This window comes from Perna viridis, chromosome 6 (genome assembly GCF_037379345.1).
Source record: "Perna viridis isolate PV_CMFRI_1.1 ecotype Kerala chromosome 6, ASM3737934v1, whole genome shotgun sequence".
In the NCBI taxonomy this organism is placed as follows: domain Eukaryota; kingdom Metazoa; phylum Mollusca; class Bivalvia; order Mytilida; family Mytilidae; genus Perna; species Perna viridis.
Genome location: NC_142450.1, coordinates 32,524,917 through 32,545,124, shown reverse-complemented (window position 1 = coordinate 32,545,124; position 20,208 = coordinate 32,524,917). Strand labels below are relative to the sequence as shown.

Genomic DNA, 20,208 nt, shown 5'->3' with positions numbered 1-20,208 from the left:
CATTGAATCATATTTAGAAAACTATATTGACCCATATTCATTATTAAACACAGTTACACTGTATTATAAACACAAATAAATTGGAGAAAAAATGTGAAAATCCCGGGTTGGTCTACTTCCCCCTTTTGTAAATTTGTCTTAAGTTGTTCAGTTATGTGTGCAAAAACACCTATATTTCCTGGAAATCATTTCCAATTAGAAATTAGACAGCAGCGGTAAGAACAGAAATTTAATGTGGAGAACACTGTCCCCTTTTTCTTTGGAACAATAATAAACAACAGAATTTTAGTATAAAGACAATATACATGTATATTGTATATGTATATACCCTATACTCAACACATTTTAACACTAATAGCATTGATGTATACATACAAAAATGTACATTTCTACCAAGAAGTTAGATAAAACCTTAATGCAAATGATGACAGCCTCCTATTGACCCTCTGGTGATTGACATCTGATTGTAATTAGTAGCATAATGATTGCAGTGTCTAGTCATCAATAATGGAGATGTGAGAAGAGATTGTTGTAGTGTGGAATGTTATGGGTGGTGTAGTTGGTGTCTTGTTGGGAAATTGTGGAGAAGTATATACACACCTTTTGTTTTTTTGTGAGTTTGTCAAAGATTAGGGTTTTCCTGCATGTACATGTACCAATGACACTAGTGTTTTCTATGCATACTGTACACTCTTGTGACATATCTTTCATTGCCAGTGTTGACAAGGTCATTCACACATCTCCTGAACATGCATTTTTTGTACTAAAGATTAGTGTTATAAAATTTCTAACTTTCATTACATTGTAGGTCATTTATCTAATATTCAGTTTGCTATACATTGTACAAGATTATAACTTTTCCAAGAAAAAAATGTTATATACATGTAGTGATTTGCCATGACTCTTTTTAAGTACATACTTCTCAGTGCAGTAATTTTTTATATTTACATGTAATATTGATGAGAATATGGATTACTCGGTATACTGCATTTGTGATTTTCTCTTGTTGTCATAATTATAGACTTCATCACTCATCAGACTGATATTTTATGACATTATCCAAATCTATAACATGCCAGTTATTTTATTATCATAATTCATTTTTTTTGTTAAAATGTAGAACATAGAATTTACTTCTCACATTTTATTGGAATGTATGAAATATGGAATCACTTAATTTTTCTGCAAGAATACAACAGCTGTCCGAGACAATATGAAAAACAAAGTAATTTTTCTTATGATAGTGGCGCCACTTTCTGATGAAGTACATGTATCTATCTATCTTTGAAATGATATTAAGCAACAAATAAAAGAGTACTGGTACAAAGTTACATAATTTGGTGGTTATTCCAACAAGTAACACCCATCTGTTAAACTGGTTGTGTATAAATATTTGCCAGATTTTCTTGGTTCTGTGTATTTAATATCCTACTGGTTCTATACATCTTGTTAATTATTGTGTTTTTGTCAGTGTTGATTAAGTAGGAGTTCTTTCTTCAAGTCTCTGGCCCTCTGTTATCGTGTTAAAAAATGCTTCTACGTTCCATGGATAGATTGTCAGTGGAACTGTTTTGCCATATTTGAAAATTTTCATGGATTAAAATGGGGAATAATGTTGCCAAACATGATGGGAATACTGGTAAACATGAAAATGTATGTACTTAAATTTTATTATATGTACATTTTTTTTTAATATTTACCTAGAAAGGCTTAAGAAAGTGACCATTACATACATGTACATGTCAAAAATACATGCACATGAGAAAATATTGTGGGAGAACTAGTGGCTAGTGGTTGTGGGACACCAATTTTTGTGGTTTGTTTTTTTTTTTTTTTTTCAATTCAGTCAAACAATGACTTCATACTGCAAACCAAATGTAAAACATTTATATAAAAAAATTTGTTGATTTTACATGATAAAATCCTGAAATTCAAAATGTTCTACCCAGAAATTTCTTGGATATTCGTAAAATTCAGATCTTGGAAATTCTTGAGGGATATGTTGGGTCAAGAAATATGTTGCCTTATGGGATGACAGGTCATTATTGCAATTAGGGAAAGCAACATGTCCTATAATGCTTTGATGTCTTGATAATGCATGTCCTAATCTTGGGTTTTCTATTGAAGGATTGGGGGTTTTATGACTTAGCAGGTATGAAGAATTTTTCATATACTTACTATCTTTTGGATACTAAAAATAATAATTAACTTTTCTTGTTTAAATTATACCATCCCTGTGTGAAACTGATGTTAGGGTTTGGAGTACTTCCAACACCCCCCCCCCCCCATAGAAAAAAAAGTTTCTAATATCTAGAAATGATTTAAGATATCATTATTCCTGAACTGCTGAACCATATTTTACATTTGATTACAGTTGATTGACTATCAAAGGTATACCCCCCACCAACATGAAAAAGAAAAGAAAAGAAAATTCCCAGATGGTAATACTGATCTTAAAATGAATTTCCTTTGCAAAATTTCAGTACTTGGGATATGGGAAATGAGTATTTTCTTAACCTGGAATTTGTGCCAACTTCTTTTTGAACTTCATTTATCATGAAATGGTTATATTTTGTAATCTGATGACATTGTGTGTAATTCAGTAGTTACATGCCCACATACATGTACCTTGAGGGAGAAAAAACCCTTGAACTTTTTTAAGGGGGATGGGAGGGGCTGGGTTGCTTCATGAGAATAAGTCCTGTCATCAGTTGAAGGAAATCAATAAATAAGAAACAAAGGCATGAAGTAATTAGGTGTAGAATTTCAAACCAGATGTATGTTTACCCAGCTGGAGCCTGATTAGTTGATTATCAGTTCCTCCTCTTTGATAGATTACTACTAAGCCTTTGATAACATTGATTATTATATGCAGGGTACATTTTTGTCAGATTTTATCCATTTGTATATAGTCATTATCTGTATACCCCTAAGTTAAGGTCACTTGAAAAAAAAAGAAATTGGTTGCATGGCCAATTCAATTTGCTTCTATGAAGATGTTCTTCATGTACAGTCTCTAATCAGCTGTTTTCAGTACTGGGTCCTGTTGCAGAAAACACATGTTCAGCCTAGGTCAAACTTTGATAGACCTGAGCTTCATAAAATGTAGGTACAGTTGTAGTACACAGACTATAAGTTTACATGAAGTTCTTGTCTTAATTTGTGCTACATGTATATAAATTTGAATATTTGACATTCAAGTGTACATATTGTATACATGTAAGTACATGTACATGAATGCAGTATACTGCTCATGACTTTGAAATGGCACAATACTGGTACTGGCTTAGCACGGCTCATTAAATTCTCTGCCCAACCCCACTATGGGAAAACATACATGTTGCATAGTGCATGTACTGTTTTTTTTTAATGGAATATGATTTCAGATAGCAAAGTGTTTTAAGTTATGGGCAAAGATGCTTTCCAGTTTAGCACTGTATTGAATTTCATTTTGGAAGAACAGGGTTACTGATAGGTCTTAGAAAAAAATGAGATGAAGCCTTTAGATATTTTCTTATGACTTTTTTTAGTGCTTTTCAATAACTTTCTGTGTAAATGTATATTATGAAATTCCCCATATAAATGAGATGTTCTTCTTGACACAGTGGTAATGATTTCAGACCTTCCCACATCGGTCCCCTCAACTTCATGAAGCAGATGAGTACTTGTGACATTCTGATATTTCCCCCTTGGTTGCCCCTCACTTCACAAAACAATTGATACTTAGGAAGATGACATAGTATGGCATTCTCTTGGTTCCGTTCTACATTCAGAACTCTTATTTCATGTTTTCTTCATAGAAAATCACGTAAACACTCTCAGGTAAGCTCATCAATTTATCTGCATTGAACTTTACATCAATCACTTTACTGCTTTCTGGAAAATGAAATTAAGTTTTATTAGAAGTTGGAATCTAATTATTAAAGAAGACAGTATGGGAATCATATTTTTAGATATTATCATTGGAGGTGAGCCAGATTATTCAGTAGAAATATGTCTACCCCCAAATGTTTTTTACATAGCTAGTGTCTGATGTAAGACAGCTTGGTGTAGTCTACTAGGTAATTACTTTGTCCTATAGAGGTACCTAGAGAATGTTGTTAGGCTACTGTACACACCTGCATCTCTCCTGCTCATGTGCAATATATTTTAGAGTATACATATATTTTGTACATATATGTTGACTTGACTTTGTAAATCATTGTTTTTATGTCTAGGTAAGAAATAGAGAAAAAATTTCTTGTGTTTACTGGAACAGCACTCTGTTGATTCTTTTGTGTTGGTGTAATGCTGAAAGTCATTTAACTTCCTGTTAAAATTTTGATGGGAAAAATCTAACAGCTAACAGCTTGTGCCAATCTACAAGTTGCTTTTATAGTTGTCCCTAGAACTTAAAAACACAATATATTGTCTGGTTTATGGCTTTTATGTATATTAATTGACTGGTGAATTTATCTTGCAGACTGATATTTTTATGTGTACTGCTTACTTGAATCAAAGTGTATCAAAGTATTAATAACTGAAGGAAGAGGTGACTTGTCTCTGTACAATGTACAATGTACATTATATCTTTAGGTTGTACTATATGTATGATTATCTACATGTGGAACAAACCAATGGTTACGAAGATTGTTAGTTTTATCTGCATAATCTGTATGTGTAATGTTAAATAAAGGCTACAGCAGCTGTAAGCCTAGGTCAGATTATAAAGATATAATTTTTTCTAGTCTGACTGCAGGCACGAGACCGCAATTAATTTTCAAGTGCATTTCAATATACACATTTTAGCAGATTAAAAAAATTCCACCAGTGCAAACTGAATAAAACTTCTCTGGCCTAAAGATATGTACAAACAGGATTTATATATAAATTGTAGAAAATTTTACCATCATTTTCTGAAATTAATACATATAATTCGGAGATGGGGTTAACATGACAAATGAACTGAGTTAAAAGTCCTAAATTTTAACCTTCTTCCACTGAACCAAATCACAACTTTTAGTCAGAATTGATTAATGAAAAAAAATCCCATGTAATTTTAACCTATTTTCTACCAATTAGAGGCAAAACTTCAGCAAATAAGTTTCCAGTAAAAATATGAAAAAATGTGGAAGGTACCTACTACCAAAGTTGGAACTATATTCGTATACAACGAAAACCAAGGGGAATTAATTGTGTTCTCGTACCTGCACCTACAATGTGATCTGAAGTTTATTTGAAGCAAGAGTATTAATATGAAATAATTTGTGAGTCAAAGTGTTATTCTGGCCTGATTTCATGTTTATGGCACAAGTGTTCAGAGCAGCAGCCTGGAAATGTTAAAAATATTTTGGTAATAGTTTACTGTAACCTACATACATGTGTTTCAAAAAAGAGTTATCACCCGTAATGATACATTTGTATAGTTATCTCTCTGAGTAAAAGTGTTGCAGGTATTCGTGTACTTGTACAATTGTGTGAACTGAACAAAAAGTGGTTGCCCACTTGTTTCTGGAAGTTGAAATGAAAGGGTCAGCATGATTTTTTGAGTTTATTCCCTAGTCAGCAGGCAATTTGAAAAAAAACTTTACCTTACGAAAAAGTGAATTTAAAGAAATGTACATTGTTCTGTTCGTTATTACTGAAATTATATTTGTCTTTATAGATAATAGACAGCTTTGACCAAGATCAAGTGTCTTCTCAGCCTGATATCAAAGAAAGACAACCTGCTGTAGAATTTCAGAATAAAAGTTCAAACCAGGAAGTAAAATCAGAACTTTCGTCTTGTCAGGTCAGTAGCTCTCCTCACAAGGATACTGAATCTAATTCAGGTTTACTTGCATCTGATCAGAGTGTAGCTTGGATTGGAGAGGAATTTCTGTCTGAGGATCTTTCAGACCTTGATTCATTAAAAGAGCATAGGACAATATCTGTTGAAGTCACACCTTTTGGTATATATCCTAGAAAGGATTCTGTTATTTCTTACCAGCAAGGTAGTTGTGCCTGTGATTGGGAAACCAGTCAGCCAAGGGACAGTACTCCTGTTAAACAGGACTTAATTGTTCAGGAGAACAGTAGTTGTGATTTGGAAATCAGTCAGACAAAAGACTTTACCCACACTGCAAAGGACTTGATTGTTCAAGAGGATAGTAGTGTCTGTAATTCTGAAAAAAGTCCGGAAATAACATTTCCTGTTGGACCTCTTCAAAGTTTTGATTATTATCACTTTTTGATAGCAGAAGATTTGAATATTATAGACATAATGGAAAAAGTTGGTAGGTAATCTTGTAGGGGATGTTTCATACACTGGTTTCTAATTCAAGACTAATAAAAGTCACAAGCTTTTGTAGGGAAGGAAAGCATAACTCTATATTTGAAAATCAGTGAAACCTTAAAGCTTATTTCATGGAAATCTTCATTGTTACTGAGCTGAATGGTGTCAAACCAAATGATGAAATATATTGTATTGCTATTCAACCTCTGAGTCCCATGTTTTTGTTTTCATATGAAGACTGGTAGTAATTGATATGTATATTAGATTTTATGCAATTTCAGTTATTCATGAGAGAAGTTTGAAATACATGTACAGGCTGATGCATTTTTAGGATGAATACAAATTTATGTGTATGTATTCATTCACTTAATGTACAATCACTCAAAATGTAATCAAGTCCTTGAAAAAAAGAATGTCAAAATTTATACAAATTCAAGAAATCGGAATTTGATGCATCACTTCCAAGAATTTCTTATATTCGTATATGTTCAGCTTTTTGATGAAGAAATAAACATGATAAAAAAATCTTGTTATAAATATGTTAGTTGGATTTACAGAAAACTTCGCCACAGAGCAAATGAACCAAGAACAAGGTCTGAATTCAGAGATCTCTGGGTTGAGTGAGAGTGCTCTGTCCTCAATGGTAGAACAGATGACAGCTCCAGATCCAGCAGAAAGAGATGAATCACCGGACAGTCAGAATGGGTCCATGCATGCTAGCACAGGGTCTGAAGGCTTGGAGGAAGCCCTAATTAAAGACTTAAAGATCAATGGGGACAAAACAGACTCACCAGTTGAGGAAGAGAAGGGACAGAAAAAAGAAGAGGGATCTGAATCAAAAGAACGAACAAAAACTGACAAGAAAAGTAAAAAGAAAGAAGACAAAACAATTGGTATGATAATTATTTTCATTAAAAGGTATAGTGAAGAACATATAGATGAAGTTTAAGTAATGTTCATAGAGTATGAAATATCCACCTTACATAAACAGATAAACACTTTCAATTTCTGACTTGAAAAAGAATCAAGTTCATAGACTTAATGATTTTGATATTAAGTAAATGTTTAAGCAAATCAGACCTCTAGTAATTGTGTACTACTCAATGCTTTGCATACAGTTTAGGAGAAACAGTATGATCTTTCATACAAAAAAAACAATATTCTGTTCAGCAAATTAAAAGTACAGTTGCACTGAAAGATGAGAGATTGATTTATTGATAGAACTGGAATTTTATTGATATTTACACCTTGCATAAAAGTTCACATTCATGTTTATTTGTAATTTACTTTTCTACAAATCAAGCAGATCAAAGCCCTTTGCTTATTTTTAGACAATCAGCAGGTATCCAATAGGTATACCATTGTACCTAATGTTTGTTTTTAAATCATAGTGGTGCGTTTTAATTTTGGCTATACTCCAGTAACAGTACCTGTTTTCATTATAATCTGAAAAAAAAACAAGATCCATGTGATCAGCTGTTCAGCTGGAGATTGTGCAATCACAAAAAATATTTTAGCATTGAAAGATGTTTAAGTAATAAATCACCACCTACACATCTCAGATCTCTTCTCACTCTCTGGGTCTTTGAAGATTCCTTAAATTAACTTTTGTTTTTGAATGATCAGTTTTCATCTGTAAAGTTGGTTAGAATCGTTGCTTCCCCACTTCTATTGCAAAGTTGTTGTATATACATCTTACTGTGAGGTGGTTATTACTTTTTTGCTTAGTTTGTTATTAAGCAAACAGTTAAAAGGCTCTGTAAATAAACACATGGAGAATTGTGAAAAGATAAGATTTAACAGGATTTCAAATTTTTGACAAAAATATCTTTTACTATCGCCTTGACTTGAGCTTGAATTTATTTTGGAAAATTTTTGTGTTTACCTTTGAGATGTATATTTAGAAATCATCTTCAGCCTTGAGAATTTTTTTCTGCAGATCATATTCTTAGAGCTTTAAGCAGTCTACAGACAACAGAGGAAAAATTGGCTGCCTTGTGTAAGAAGTACGCAGATTTACATGAAGATCATAGACAACTGAACTCTACTGTAAAACAACTACAGAGGAAGCTGAATGTGGTAAGTCTTAAGTTAGGTTGTTCTATGTTGGGGAAGTAATGACAGATCATATGTATTACACTTGGTGTACATAAAATTGTGTTATGATAGACTTATTTTAGGCATAATGGTCTATGTCAAGATCATTAATTGTTATTACAGATAACTTGAAGTTTCAGAAGTTATGGGGATGCACTTAAATACAAATTATTTTGGAATTATTTGGCTGTCCTAACCACAACATATGAATACTCTTGAGAACCACATTACTTTTAGAATGGTATGTAACTGTTGTTATTCATATTCCAAATATATGATAAATTTTTTATTACATATTTCGTAGACTACCAGAGAAAAAGACCAATTACAGACGGAACACACTAAGGCTGTCATGGCTAAAAGTAAACTGGAGGGTCTTTGTAGAGAGTTACAGAAACACAACCAAGTCATAAGGGTGAGTTCAATAAATATTCAAAGTGAACCAAAGGGTCTTTATAGAGAGTTACAGAAACACAACCAAGTCATAAGGGTGAGTTCAATAAATATTCAAAGTGAACCAAAGGGTCTTTATAGAGAGTTACAGAAACACAACCAAGTCATAAGGGTGAGTTCAATAAATATTCAAAGTGAACCAAAGGGTCTTTATAGAGAGTTACAGAAACACAACCAAGTCATTAGGGTAAGTTCAATAAATATTCAAAGTGAACCAAAGGGTGTTTGCTGAGAGTAAAGCCATTAAGGTGAGTTCAGTAAATATTTAAAATTATTCACAGACCAAATCCCATGTAATTATTATATCTTAATCACTTGGAATTTTCCTTTATTAATAGTATTAGCACTTTGTCAATTTCTATTGTAGCAAGAAAGTTTACAGAGGGCCAGAGAAGAGGATGAAAAAAGAAAAGAAATTTCTGGGAAATTCCAGGTTTGTAGTGTATATTAAGATTTAAAAAGACCAAAATTAGTTTAAATTTCCATTCCAAATGAAATAAATTTGATATTTGTATGAGTTAAACCATATTTATGATGTCTCTAAATTGTAGTTTTGTGCAAAAAGAAACTTTATTTAAAACAGCAAAATTCTTAATTATGAATCTGTATTTAAAATATTTAGTTAGAGAGGATGATTATTAAAATGGTGATTGGTTTTGCTGAGAAGGCATCTTATTAATCTTGTGCTTTGTACTCATAAAATCACTGCATTCTATGGCATTCACATGTACATGTATCATTTTTAGTATTCATGCTCTCAAATAAGTTCACCAATAATTGTCAACATAAATACAAGTAAAAAACTGGAGTGACTTTGCTAATTCTGTATGTGGATCCATATCGTGTACAGTTTTAAAAAAAAAAAAGACAGTGTTGATGAGTAGCAAGGCTCCGTAAATTTTGACAGGCCATGTCGGATATTTTATCAAACTTCAGCAGGCAATTTTTGTCTTTATGTCGTTATTTCACAAATTATATGCTAAGATGGAGTAAAAAATTTTTGTAGTTATTTAAAAAAAAAATATAGGAATTTGTGTTATTTCATCACATACTACATGTATGTTTGTTACAAATATCAGAACTTGTCAAAAAAATAAACAAGGTTGGTTTGACCACACGTGGACTTTCTATAAACTTGTAAGCAAAACAGATTATCTCACAGACTTTTCCATTACATCACAGCTGATGAAAATGTTGGTTAATAAACGAAAATCGCAAATATTTGTTTCATATGGGTTGTTGGCTTCTGTGTTAAAAGGATTCAGTTCATGAATAAATTACAAACTGCAACTGATTCTTAATACTTTACAGACTGTTTCAGAACCATGTGCTTTCATAACTGTTGAAAGATCGGCGTAAAATTTTTGTAATTCTTAATTTTATAAATCAAGTAATAAATGTATAGGAACTGTCCGAGTCACTACAATTCATTTAAAAGTGCTTTCTTTGCAAAGGCATGTAGACAGTTAATATAGTTTTGAAATCAGTTACAGGTAAATGACTGTCCCAGGTAGCTGCAGATTCACCAATATTGGCCCACATCTGTCAATTAATTTCCAGTAAACAATTAGGAGATGTTTAGACACTAATAAAACCGTGCAGACTGTAATTTAAAAGGGTTGAAAATTTTTTATGTCTGATATTGGAAAATGGTCATTGGTCATTTGCAAAATTTGTTGGTCAATGACAGCATTTTTTTTCCATTTCCAGAGCCATAACGGGTAGATTTTATGAATATTTTTAGCAGTTTTCACAGACAAAGACTATTAAATGTATTAAATACAATTGAATTTAATTCTTTAAGTAGGTGGTAGATTTTCCCATACAAAAAGCATAAAATGATAAGAGCTGTTCACACTTCATATGATTGAAAAAATCTTGACTTGTTTTCTGGAAGGTGTCAGCTAATGTGATTGTACCATACAAATCCTTTACTCCTACATATAATCATACAGAGGCGTAGCACCCAAATTTTGATTGGTACTGCAGTGTTAACTAACATATATGTTTGAACTTGTTTTAATTAGTTACAGAGTAAAATATGCTGGTTTTTTTTCTTATGTTTTTGAAAAGAATTTTAGGTACTGCACATTGTACCAATGCAAATTATTTGAACTGCTTCAGTAGTACCTGCTATACCAGGTGCTACACTGCTGTCTTAAACATAGTTGTTATAGTAGGAAATAAAAGTTAAAACATCTGATTCTAACAGGGTACTTATTTTTCTATTAAGGTACACCTAGGGTAAGGGACACAACTCTTACAAATCACTGGAATGCTTTGTATTCTGCATTACAAATCAATCTCTTGTAAGCATCAAAGTAACTTGAATTGATTTCATTCTGTTTCAAATGAAAGCTTGATAGGCTTTAGTGAAATTGAATATGATACAAACATATTACTGATTTCAAGAGTTATGTCTCTTACCCTAGGTCTACTTCCTTAAAATCAGTTTTTGTTTTTGACATTCATTTTGTTAAACCAAATGATGGAGGGAACTTTCTTTTTACCATAACCACAGTAAATCCAAGATTCAGGGCTAGGGGAACATAAAAGTTGTTTATTGTAGAGCAGATAAGTAAAACTTGTTGAGATTAACTTTATGATTTACAAGAGTAGTATTTAAGAACTAATCATTGTTAGTTTTTTTATTACCATTAATGTTACAGTTGTTAGTCTAACATATATGGAAAATGTGAAAGGTCACCCCCACTTCATCCCAAATAAATCTGATACTTATCAAATTGAATTTGTTTTTCTAGACAACAATAGGTGAGATACAACAACAAATGCAAGATCACCATGAGAGAAACACTAAATTAAGGGAAGAGAACTCAGAACTGGCTGGTAAACTTAAAAAGTTTATTGAACAGTATGAAACTAGAGAAAAGGTGAGGAATTCAAAATTAATTAGTTAATGAAGAGTTTTCTTATCTCATAAACAGTTGCTTGATTAAAACATGCTCATTGGAAGGTCATCTTTAGATTAAATTAAAGATGAACAGACTGTTTAAATACATGTTCATTTTAATTAGATGTGTTGTTCTTAGCCACATTATAAGTATTAACAACAACGCTACTAAGGTCTTGACCGGTTGGTCTGTCATCACTGTTTGTCAGGGACTATTTTTTGGGATGGGGCCTATGTTGAAGATAACCAATTTATGCTTTTCTAATATGAAGGCATATGAGTGTGGTCACCAAGGAAATTTCCCAAATGTGGGGTATATGAGTGTGTACACCAAGGAAATTTCCCAAATTATGTCGTCATTGCTAAACATTTATTACAAAGTTGGTAAATCTTCAAAATATCATTGTTTCAATCACTTCATCTTCGTTTTTATTCCAGCAAGTGGAAAAAGTAATGCAACATCGAGAATTAGAGCAAAAATTATCAGATGCCAGATTAGCCCAGTCTAATGCTATACTGAAAGAAGAGCAAGAGAGATCAAAGAAAGAAAGAGAAGTTGTAAGTTATGCAATCCAGTATTGATGATATGAGTCATGACAATACAAGCAGCAACATAATTTAATAGAATACAGTTGAACTCTGAAGAGTCAAATTCTTGGACTACTTGAATAATTTCAAAGTCCCAGCAGAACTCCCCTTTCTCCAATACAATTCTACCTAGGATGACTCAAACTCAAGATGAATTGAAATCTCTTCTCAATCAGTCCCCTTAATAGGACTTTAATGTTCATTAACCCTGAGTTAACTTATGAATTAGAAAACTGGTTGCTTTATTACAAACAATGATCGAGGTGTGTTTTGGCAACAATTAGCCTGGCTTTTAAAATTATTATTTGACACCTTTTATGGCTTCATACTAAGGTCTGAATTTCATCTTCATTGAAGTGAATTTTACTTTTTCATTTTAGTAACATTCAACTACTTCATGGTATATTTACTTAGAATTTCCTTATTTTACCTGAAAAGTCACGTGGTAATGTCAATAAGACACAACGATTTTTGTTATTACATTACATCAATGTACTGTTCATTGCTTCAAACATTTTTTTCAGTTATTACTGCAAGCAACAGAAGCACAAAAGAAATCAGTCCTATTAGAGGCTCAGGTAAGGGACAAAAGCAATTAGTCTTATTAGAGGCTCAGGTGAAATTTCATATTAATGTTTTATGTGAATATGTACATGTAAATTGTCAGATTTCTGCATAAGGAGAAAAGTACAGGATCAGGGTTTTACATGTAAATAATGCACCATTAACAGTTTATCAATTGTGATAAAATTTTATATGATGATCAGGCACTATATATTGATGTTCCTGAAGAAAAACTACTACTGTGGGATCCTTGCAAAGGATAAAATGATACTTCAAAGTAAAGTTGGTATATTCTGTGTGGTGAGCCTCCTCAACATGTTTCAAACAGTATCTTGTATGCCTACTAAAACAAGTTGCATGTGACTTGTCACCTTTTTTTATTTTATTTTTTTTTTTGATAAATATGCATACAAAACCTGTCGATTATGTTTACTTTTGTAGAATGTTCATAAACTTGCATTCATGTTGACCATTGTAATTGAGTTAAACCCACATACATGTTGACCATTGTAATGGAGGTAAACCTACATGCATGTTGACCATTGTAATGGAGTTAAACCCACATACATGTTGACCATTGTAATGGAGATAAACCTACATACATGTTGACCATTATAATGGAGTTAACCCCACATACATGTTGACCATTATAATGGAGTTGATACATTATAAAATATTTTATAATGATTTATTATTAATTCCAGTTAAATATGTACAAAGAGAGGTATGAGGAATTTCAGTCCACAATTAACAAAAGTAATGATATGTTCCAGAAATTCAAAACAGAAATGGATAAGGTATTGTTACATTCAATATGTTCTGAATATATAAATAATTTGATGCATAATAAGTGTTTATTTTCTCCTTCTGGTGAAACTTCCTTGAAGGCACAGCTTTATATTGTACCATGAATCCTGACTAATCCAAACACTATAGTCTGAAAACCTGTCTAAACCAGACAGTTGTCTAATCCAAACAATTTGAAAACCAACCTGGTTTCACTTTAAATTAAAATCTGTTTATTTACTAAATATACACTGAATTTGATTTATAGGAGGAAAATTTTCTTTTTTTTCAATTTTTAAGTGGTAGTTCTCTCATTGAATTTTTAATGAAATTTATATTGATATTCATAATGTAAATTTGAAATTAATCAACTCAATATTGTAGTCATTCAAATTGGACTTGAAAGATAATTCTGCTGGAAATGGGTAAAAAAAACTTTTTTTCTCTAAATTGATACTGCTCACTTTTGATAGGTTTAAATATTTATTTTTTATTTCAACAGATGACAAAAAGGATAAAGAAACTTGAGAAAGATGGTGCTGCTTGGAAAAATAAATGGGAAAATGCTAATAAAGCTCTCTTAGAAATGGTAGAAGAGGTAAGAAAGATTCAAGTAAAAATTTTGCTCCTTAAAGTTCTTAATTGGTAAATTATGTTGGATTTATCAATTAAGGATTAATATGTTAACTTATAAAAAAACGTGCATGACACAGAGAAAATACCTACAGAGTTCATGAAGTTTGGGAAACAAAATATTTTAGTGAAAAACCACTAAAGATAAGCTTATGACTTTGAATTGTCATGTTTTAGGGAGCATGTCTACAAGCTATATACTGTTTATACTTTAGTTGGAGTAAAATGACATTTCATGGGTTACTTAAAAATTAGTTTTTTCTCCCCAAATATGGGAAAAAATTACTGTTTCCATTTTTTTCTTTGCCAGATTGAATCTACTTTTATACTTGTTTTAATTTGATAATATTAGCTATAATGCTGAAACAAAACTAACATTTTTAATGTGTTTCTTCTGACAAAAATCATTAGAAGTTAATTTAAATGATACATCCCTTCAGGGACTAAATTCCACTTTATTTCCCTGATTACAAGGAAATAATCCATCTTATGAAGAAAAATCTGGGGCGCCATTTCTGCTATAGTGTTTATAATGTAAAGTTTTAGAAATTTGATTTTATATGTAAAGTATTAGAAATTTGAGTTTTCTGAATGTCACTTTCACCAAAAACTTGAACAATGGAAAGTAGGAAAAATCTAAATTTTTCCAAGGGTCTATTTTCCTGGCTAAAAAAAGACAAAACATGATTGAGTTAACTGACACCACTAAATTATACAATCAGTTGTTGATGTGATGTTGGTTACTTGATAATTCAGTCCCAGCCAAACTTTTTACTGGACAGAAGGTCCTGTAATTATAAAACTTTTACTGGACCATCAGAAATTTACCAGACCTAAAATTAGAGTTGAAAAAATATGAAGGGGTAATCAAAAACCGTCAATAAAGGACAGGAAAACCAAGGCAACTATAAATATTTACAGTCGAACCTTGATGTGTCGAACTCGGATTAATCTCGAAATCTTGAATAACATGAATTGATTACAAAGTCCCAGCAAAACTCTCCTTACTCCAATACAATTTTACATCGGATGACTCGAACTTGGATGAATCGAAACCTTGGATAACTTGAGATAATCAATCAGTCCCCTCAATAGGACTTCGCGGTTAATTAACCCTGATGTCTTGAAGTCAACTAATTAGTCGGAAAACTGATTGCTTTATTACAAGCTATGATCAAAGTGTGTTTTAACAACGATTAGCATGGCTTTTAAAATTAATTTGTGGACACTCTTTATGGTTTGATTTGTTTATTTAATTAATTTAAAATTGCGTGTGTCGTTAAAAGAAACGAATTCTATTAATAACACGTCAGAATTTACACTAACAGTGATATCAGATATTTTGATAATTTTTTTTTAACAGACGATAGTAAGAGTATTTCAACGTCTACATTCGTTTTGCTAGTGAATTTGAAATTTTATCGTAATAATGTAGAGCACATGGTTTGACGATACTCCTGATTGTGAATGAAACAAAGCAGCATGTTATGAACTATGACGTTTTTGAGGTAGAAAAAATAAAAAAGAAATTTCACTAAAACACTCGCTGCCATTCAGTATTTCAAACATGATATACATGTACAACATACAAAAAATATCTTCTGATATGAAACGCAAGACTTTACGAAGTACCATGTATAGTGAAGTACATGTACAACAAGTGATGTTAATTCAGAAACTATCATTGACCAAACAACTAGTATTTCAGGTTTATTCTCGTTCTTGGATTACTGGAACATTTTTGCATGGTCCCTTCGACTTCGACTTAACGAGGTTCGACTGTATCCTTTTTCTTATATCTTGATGTGTTGAATTAATTGAAATCAGTAATGACTGGATCCCTTTTGGGATAACTTGGTTAAAAACTGTTGGTTAAATGTTGTCAGATCCATCAAAATGCAACTTGTTTCAGTTAAAAAATAAATGGAAACATAAAATACATCAGTTTTTGATTAGACAGAAAAAGAAAATCAACTATGAAGTCATTAAAGAGATTTATTCTTAATTTGATGGTTCAATGAAATCCACAAAGATTGGTACTACTTGAATAATGATAAAGCCACCATAACTGAAAGAGACTGGATTAATGCAAGTATTTCTATTGCTAAACTCCTGACTAATTTAGATAAAATTCAGTCAATTTTTATTTTCAGAAACAAGCATACGACAAAGAAAAGCCAATGTTACTAGCCAAGATAAGTAAATTAGAATCTCTATGTAGAGCCATGCAAGCAGAAAGACTTGGAAGGAAAGTGTTAGAAGCTTCAGGAATGGGTATGTCATCTTTAAATTGCAATGTGCTTTCTCTTTGAGAAATGGCAAGTTTCAAGTTTTAATTTAAAAAAAAATGATAGGTTCAGTTCCAATGTTCCATTAAAGAAGAATTATTGAACTAGTAAATAGGTATTATTTATACAAATATATTTACAGAAATTATACAAGATGATGTTTTTTTTTTTTTTCCTTAAAGGAGTAGGTTCGGTAAAGCCTTATTTTGGCCCCTGTATTCAATGTTTTTGAAAGATTTGTTTTGGTCTATACTAGTTAGTTTATTTGAAAGGGTAATGGTTGTAGTAAATACATCTCAGCCGATTTTGGCGATACCATGAATTTTTTTAACCTAATAGTGGTCAAAATTAACACAATATTAGTAAAATCTTCAATTTTGTTGAATTTTTTCACATATTAATCGATTGTTTTTGCCTAAAATGTAAGTGGCCGCATTCCATGTTCATCCAAAATATTGACGTGTTGTATCTTTCAATACTACACAATATATATAAAGATCAAGAATGAACACAAATGCCGCCACACTTGTTTTTCACAAAAAACATCAAAGTTCTGCAGAAATATTGAGATTTTATGGATTTTTCATCATTTAGGTAACTTTTTTGGTGCAACAATGATAAAATGCTTTTCTGTTCTGGCCTAAATCTTATTGAACTAGCTGTTGTAAACACTTATGTGTACTAAAATGATAAAAATCTTTTTTTTGAAAAATTTCAATTTTGCGGCCAAAATTGGCCATAACCAAACCTTCTCCTTTGAAGTATCTTGAAACACCTATTCCTACCCTGCCAACAATATCTGTTCATTTGATCAGTAACTTTTGTCCTCTGCAGAAAAGAAATTTTCTCAATCTTATTTTATTAATGCCAATCTTGAAGGGTTTTTTTTATTTTTAAATTTAAGTTTGATGTTTATTTTCAATCAACTTGACCAATCAATATTAGTTAATATCATATGCTGTTTTATTTTTCCTTTCTTTGCTTTACACAATGTTAATGGTATGATAATTGCTTTTTAGATATGGCAAAATTAGACTCAGAAGCCTCTGGTAAGGCAGCAACAGGAGAGATAGTGGAATCCACAAAAACACCAGCAGATGGCGCAGCAGAGGGAGACACACTCACTTCTGATCCATTACCCAACAGTTGTGATGACAAAACACAAGCCTCTTGCCCTGATTCCTCAATACAGCAAGAAACAAGTGAAACATCAACGTCCAATGAAAATCCAGATAACACTGGCCAATCAGAGGATGTATCTGGTAGTTTCAGCCAATCAGATACAGTCTCTCCTGATAGCAGTGGGCAGGCATAGTACTTTATGCACTTTTTCTGTGGACTGTTTGTTTGCATATTTATCTTTCATTTCGCTTTCAGTTTTTGTTTCAAGTATAAAATAGAATACTTTCCACTTGTATCTCACTTCCAACTATGTTGTAACAAAATGAGCGAGAAAGTGTTGTTTTAGCAAGATATTGTTGTTATTACAGCAATTTATCCAATCAAATCCATTTTTATAGCAGGTGTAGTTTATGAATAAGCCTCAACACACTTTATTTTCACCAGCGTATTAATGTACATGTTTCAGTTGTATGAAAGGGAAATGCTGGAACATTAGATTTGTTTTTATTTCTAGAAATTTCTAGAAGCATGAAGAAGAAAGTTCATCTTCATTATCATTTTCATTTAAATAGTAGATAAATAATATTACAGTAAGAAACAAAGATAGATCTTAATTGAAGAAAGAGCTATAGGTAACATGGATGGTGTATTATGATACATAGTCTGATAATAAATCTTCATTGTTATAAAAAACTTCATTCTCCACAACTACAGTGTGAAAAGACTGAAATGATGTAAGTACGTTTTAAGCTTGTACCAAACTGGTTCAAATCTATGTCTTTTTTCAAAACCAAATATTCTTAAAAATTTTTTAGTTGTGATATGTGCTGAGACTTTATTGTATGATTTTCATAAAATTATGATATAAAAAATAAAGTGAGAACAAAGTACTGGTTTGTGTTATTTTGATGAAGAATTATTATGAACAGAGTAACAGGGATGTCCTATATATGTAGAATGTAATAACTGAATGGCTAAAAAATATTCTGATGGAAGTGACGAAATTTGTCAACATGGAAGTAGATGATTGCTCAGTGCAGAGGCGTTTTCGACATTGAACTCCATCCATCATAGGTATAGCCTTAAATCATATTAGCAAAGTTTAGTTGTATCACAAGTTGTATATTGGTATGGTGCTTTCAGTGTCTGTGTCACCTTCCTTCACTTTGTCTTCTGTAGACACTAGGTTTTCGTGCAATTACTTGAATATTTGTTGATTTCTCATCATGTATGAAGGTTCCAACTATCAAAATGAAGGTTGGTATTGATATTTGGGGTTATGACCCCCTACTGTTATGAAATTTGAAAATAAGCATTTTATAGAGTTTGTTTATGATACTGTTCCAAAATATTCTCTACCACAAAGATCAGAGTTGGATTGATTTAAGGGGTCAAGGCTTGAACCCTTTAGGATTTACTTGTATTTGAAATTGTATCACAAGATGGCATACCACCAAAGTAAGGCTGAGATTAATTTTGGGTTTAGGAATAAGAGGTAAAAAGGGCTAGAATCCTGCATTTTCTTGATGTCCCAACAATAATTTGAGTATTAGTTGATGAATCTGTTAGATTTTACTACAAGGTGCCATACCACAAAAGGTAGGTAGACTTGGGGGGGTTGTGACATGATCCTATGAGAAATTAGGGGTCAGAAACAAGGATTTTTCTTAATTCTGGATGGTAACTTGAGTAAAAGGGAATGGATCTGTTGGAAGTTCTATACCCGGAGATAGTTACGAGGTTGTGACTGGTACAATGAAGGAAGCCACTTTTGTTCTGGTTAAATTCTTATCTTGTGTCAAATGGTTAATAGCAATAAATATTTAAAGCAAGATCAAGCTTGAATGGTTTTGTCCTTACTTCCCCTAACTGTTCAGGTCTCGACTCAACCTCTGTGGTTATAACAAGCTGCACCAAGCAAAAATTTCTGCCTTCATTTTTATGCCCCACAACTAAAAGCTCTGGGGAATATTCATTATTGTTAAACCCTTGACCATCCATCTCACAAAGTAACTACAAACTTTTCAAACTTCTTTCTATTGTAGGAAACTCCCTTTATTAATCTATTTTTTTATTTTTTTGGGGGGGTATTCGAATCTTGAAATTTATTCATAGAAAAGTTGATGTTTTCCAGTTTTTGCACAATAACTCAAAAAACATTTTAACCAATTATAATGAAACTTTGGGAAAGTTTATACATTCATTTTATCATTCTCAGTCTATGGGGAGCCAAAGTGGGGCCACACCCTACAAATACACTTTTTTTTTGTTTCTGGTCTTATTTTCAAAAATTGCTTGTTTTTGATTTTTTTTTTTTTTTTTTTTTTTGATTCCTCACGAAAGTCCCAGTATGCAGCTTTAAATCAGATTTCAGATATCTCTTATGGTTTTCGAGTTGTATGGGAAAACTCAATTGGACCATGCCCCAAAATTTCGACTTTTATAATTTTGATGCGATTCTGATTTTTTTATATTAGATTCCTCATGAAACCATCTTGCTTTTTCAATCAGAT

At 31.9% G+C, this 20,208-nt stretch overlaps 1 protein-coding gene across 5 annotated transcripts; it reads left to right on the top strand.

Moving 5' to 3' along the window:
* Nucleotides 1–1,469: 1,469 nt before the first annotated feature.
* LOC148614601 (uncharacterized) lies at nucleotides 1,470–18,585 on the top strand. 5 transcript variants are annotated; one of them, XM_088588798.1, is made up of 13 exons: nucleotides 1,470–1,653; nucleotides 5,645–6,254; nucleotides 6,811–7,146; nucleotides 8,193–8,332; nucleotides 8,655–8,765; nucleotides 9,171–9,236; nucleotides 11,566–11,694; nucleotides 12,153–12,272; nucleotides 12,827–12,880; nucleotides 13,571–13,663; nucleotides 14,155–14,250; nucleotides 16,439–16,559; nucleotides 17,593–18,585. In XM_088588798.1, the coding sequence occupies exons 1-13, from the start codon at nucleotides 1,603–1,605 to the stop codon at nucleotides 17,886–17,888; spliced, it is 2,223 nt and encodes a 740-aa protein (XP_088444924.1). In that variant the 5' UTR covers nucleotides 1,470–1,602; the 3' UTR covers nucleotides 17,889–18,585. The 5 variants fall into 5 exon arrangements, with proteins under 5 accessions (XP_088444924.1, XP_088444923.1, XP_088444925.1 ...); XM_088588797.1 differs by having other exon boundaries at nucleotides 6,799–7,146; XM_088588799.1 differs by lacking the exon at nucleotides 1,470–1,653 and adding an exon at nucleotides 2,394–2,441 and having other exon boundaries at nucleotides 6,799–7,146.
* Nucleotides 18,586–20,208: the final 1,623 nt, after the last annotated feature.

Excerpts from the sequence above, each read along its gene's own strand:
- LOC148614601 (XM_088588794.1), top strand. The coding sequence starts at position 3,742 with ATGGCATTCTCTTGGTTCCGTTCTACATTCAGAACTCTTATTTCATGT. Across the intron at positions 11,695-12,152 it reads AGTATGAAACTAGAGAAAAG|CAAGTGGAAAAAGTAATGCA; the intron begins GTGAGGAATTCA and ends TTTTTATTCCAG. Across the intron at positions 16,560-17,592 it reads GTTAGAAGCTTCAGGAATGG|ATATGGCAAAATTAGACTCA; the intron begins GTATGTCATCTT and ends ATTGCTTTTTAG.